At 44.2% G+C, this 1592-nt stretch overlaps 1 protein-coding gene across 1 annotated transcript in view; it reads left to right on the top strand.

The window, feature by feature from the left end:
* PLAC8L1 (PLAC8 like 1) overlaps positions 1-1592 on the top strand; it is a 37783-nt gene that overhangs the window by 34971 nt on the left and 1220 nt on the right. Inside the window, exon 3 of the mRNA XM_004696696.4 lies at positions 406-542. Coding sequence (XP_004696753.1) covers positions 406-542 — 137 coding nt within the window. The remainder of the gene's footprint in view (positions 1-405; positions 543-1592) is intronic.

Raw genomic sequence — 1592 nt, forward strand, 5'->3', positions numbered from 1 at the left:
GGGTGGGGTGGGGAAGCAGAAGCCGGCTCTTCAAGGTATCAGTGCTGTTTAAAATATTGACATTAGATTAATGTACTAGGAGCAACAGTGAAGATTCCATTGTAGAAAAATGAATGTTTTTTCTTGACAGGAAAAAACAATTATATGAGTTGATGCTAACAGAATTGTATGGGGTTCAGGTTCAGCTTTGCCACTGTTTGACAAAAGAAGACAATTTTGATTGGCTCTGTTGAAGGCAATTTTCATACACTGAGTTTTGAGAGCTGGTTATTCACGCTTCGTCCCCGACGTCAGGGACACAGTGCAGCATTCAATTGATGTCACAGGTGTAAATGCCTGTTTTGATGTGAGGTTACTCCAAGAACGTCTGAGAACCTTGGTTTTCTTTTATTTGTCTGTGGACAGGTCTCTGCGGTCTGTTTTGTCCGATGTGTCTTGAGTGTGACATCGCCAGGCATTATGAAGAGTGTCTCTGTTGGCCATTGTTGCCTGGGTCCTCCTTTGCACTAAGAATTGGCACCAGAGAGAGACATAAAATACGGGTAAGTGTGTTTGGAAGATACATGTGAACCTGGATGCCCAAGAGGGCCTGAAGGCCTCCAACACCTGTGATTTCCCCAAAAAAGGAGGTGGTGGTGGTGGTGGAGAAGCTTAAAGTACCATACTTGGTGTTGTAGTGGTTATGCATTGGGCTGTGATCGCATGGTCAGCAGTTCAAAACCACCAGCAGCTTCTCAGAAGAAAGTGGGCTTTCTATTCCCGTCAACAGTTACAGTCTTGGAAACCCTTAGAAGGTGACTATGAGTCAGCGGCAGAGAGTTTGGGTTGTTTTTCCTTCAAGACTTGGGGAAAAGAAATGGAAGATATTTCTGATTTAATTCATTATCAGGAAATATTATATAATGCACTTGCCGTATTGTGAAAGTCTTTTCCAAGGGGACCTCTGAGGATGGAGACGGTTGAACAATGGTTTCTTGCTCAGCCCATTGGCCACCTTGCACTCCAGGAGCCGTAGTTTGATGACGACAGAGGGGTGGGTGCAGCTGCTGGTAGTCTGACTCCTAAAACAACCCACATTCTCTTTCACCTACAACCACAACTACTCTTCTGTCTTTCTGAAGGAGCCCTGCTGGTGTAGTGGTTATGCGTTGGGCTACTAACTGCAAGGTCAGCAGTTCAAAACCACCAGCAGTCCCATGATAGAAAGATGAGGATTTTATTTCCGCAGTGAATTACAGTCTCGAACCCCCAGGGGGCAGTTCTACCCTGTTCTATAGGGTTGCTATGAGTCAGCATTGACTGGATGGTTGTGAGTTTGGTTTGGTGAGTCTGTCTTTCTGACAGAATTCACCTAAACTTAGGAGGATAATATTTGGAATGGCCTGACTTGTGGCATAGACAGCATTCTCTTTGGGAGTTTCCTGGGAACCCATCAAAGATCCAGACATTCAATTTCAAGCATAGCTTTGACTGAAGTACACAAGGCAGGGAAGAGACAGGGTATGCATATTACGCTATGGATAAGTAAAATAGGTCCATCTTCATGTGTTTCCATGGAATGAGCCCTTAAGGTTTTATTTTTTTAATGAAAA

Source organism: Echinops telfairi, unplaced genomic scaffold, assembly GCF_000313985.2.
Source record: "Echinops telfairi isolate 266 unplaced genomic scaffold, ASM31398v2 ScPeMD7_7469;HRSCAF=8507_0, whole genome shotgun sequence".
Lineage (NCBI taxonomy): Eukaryota > Metazoa > Chordata > Mammalia > Afrosoricida > Tenrecidae > Echinops > Echinops telfairi.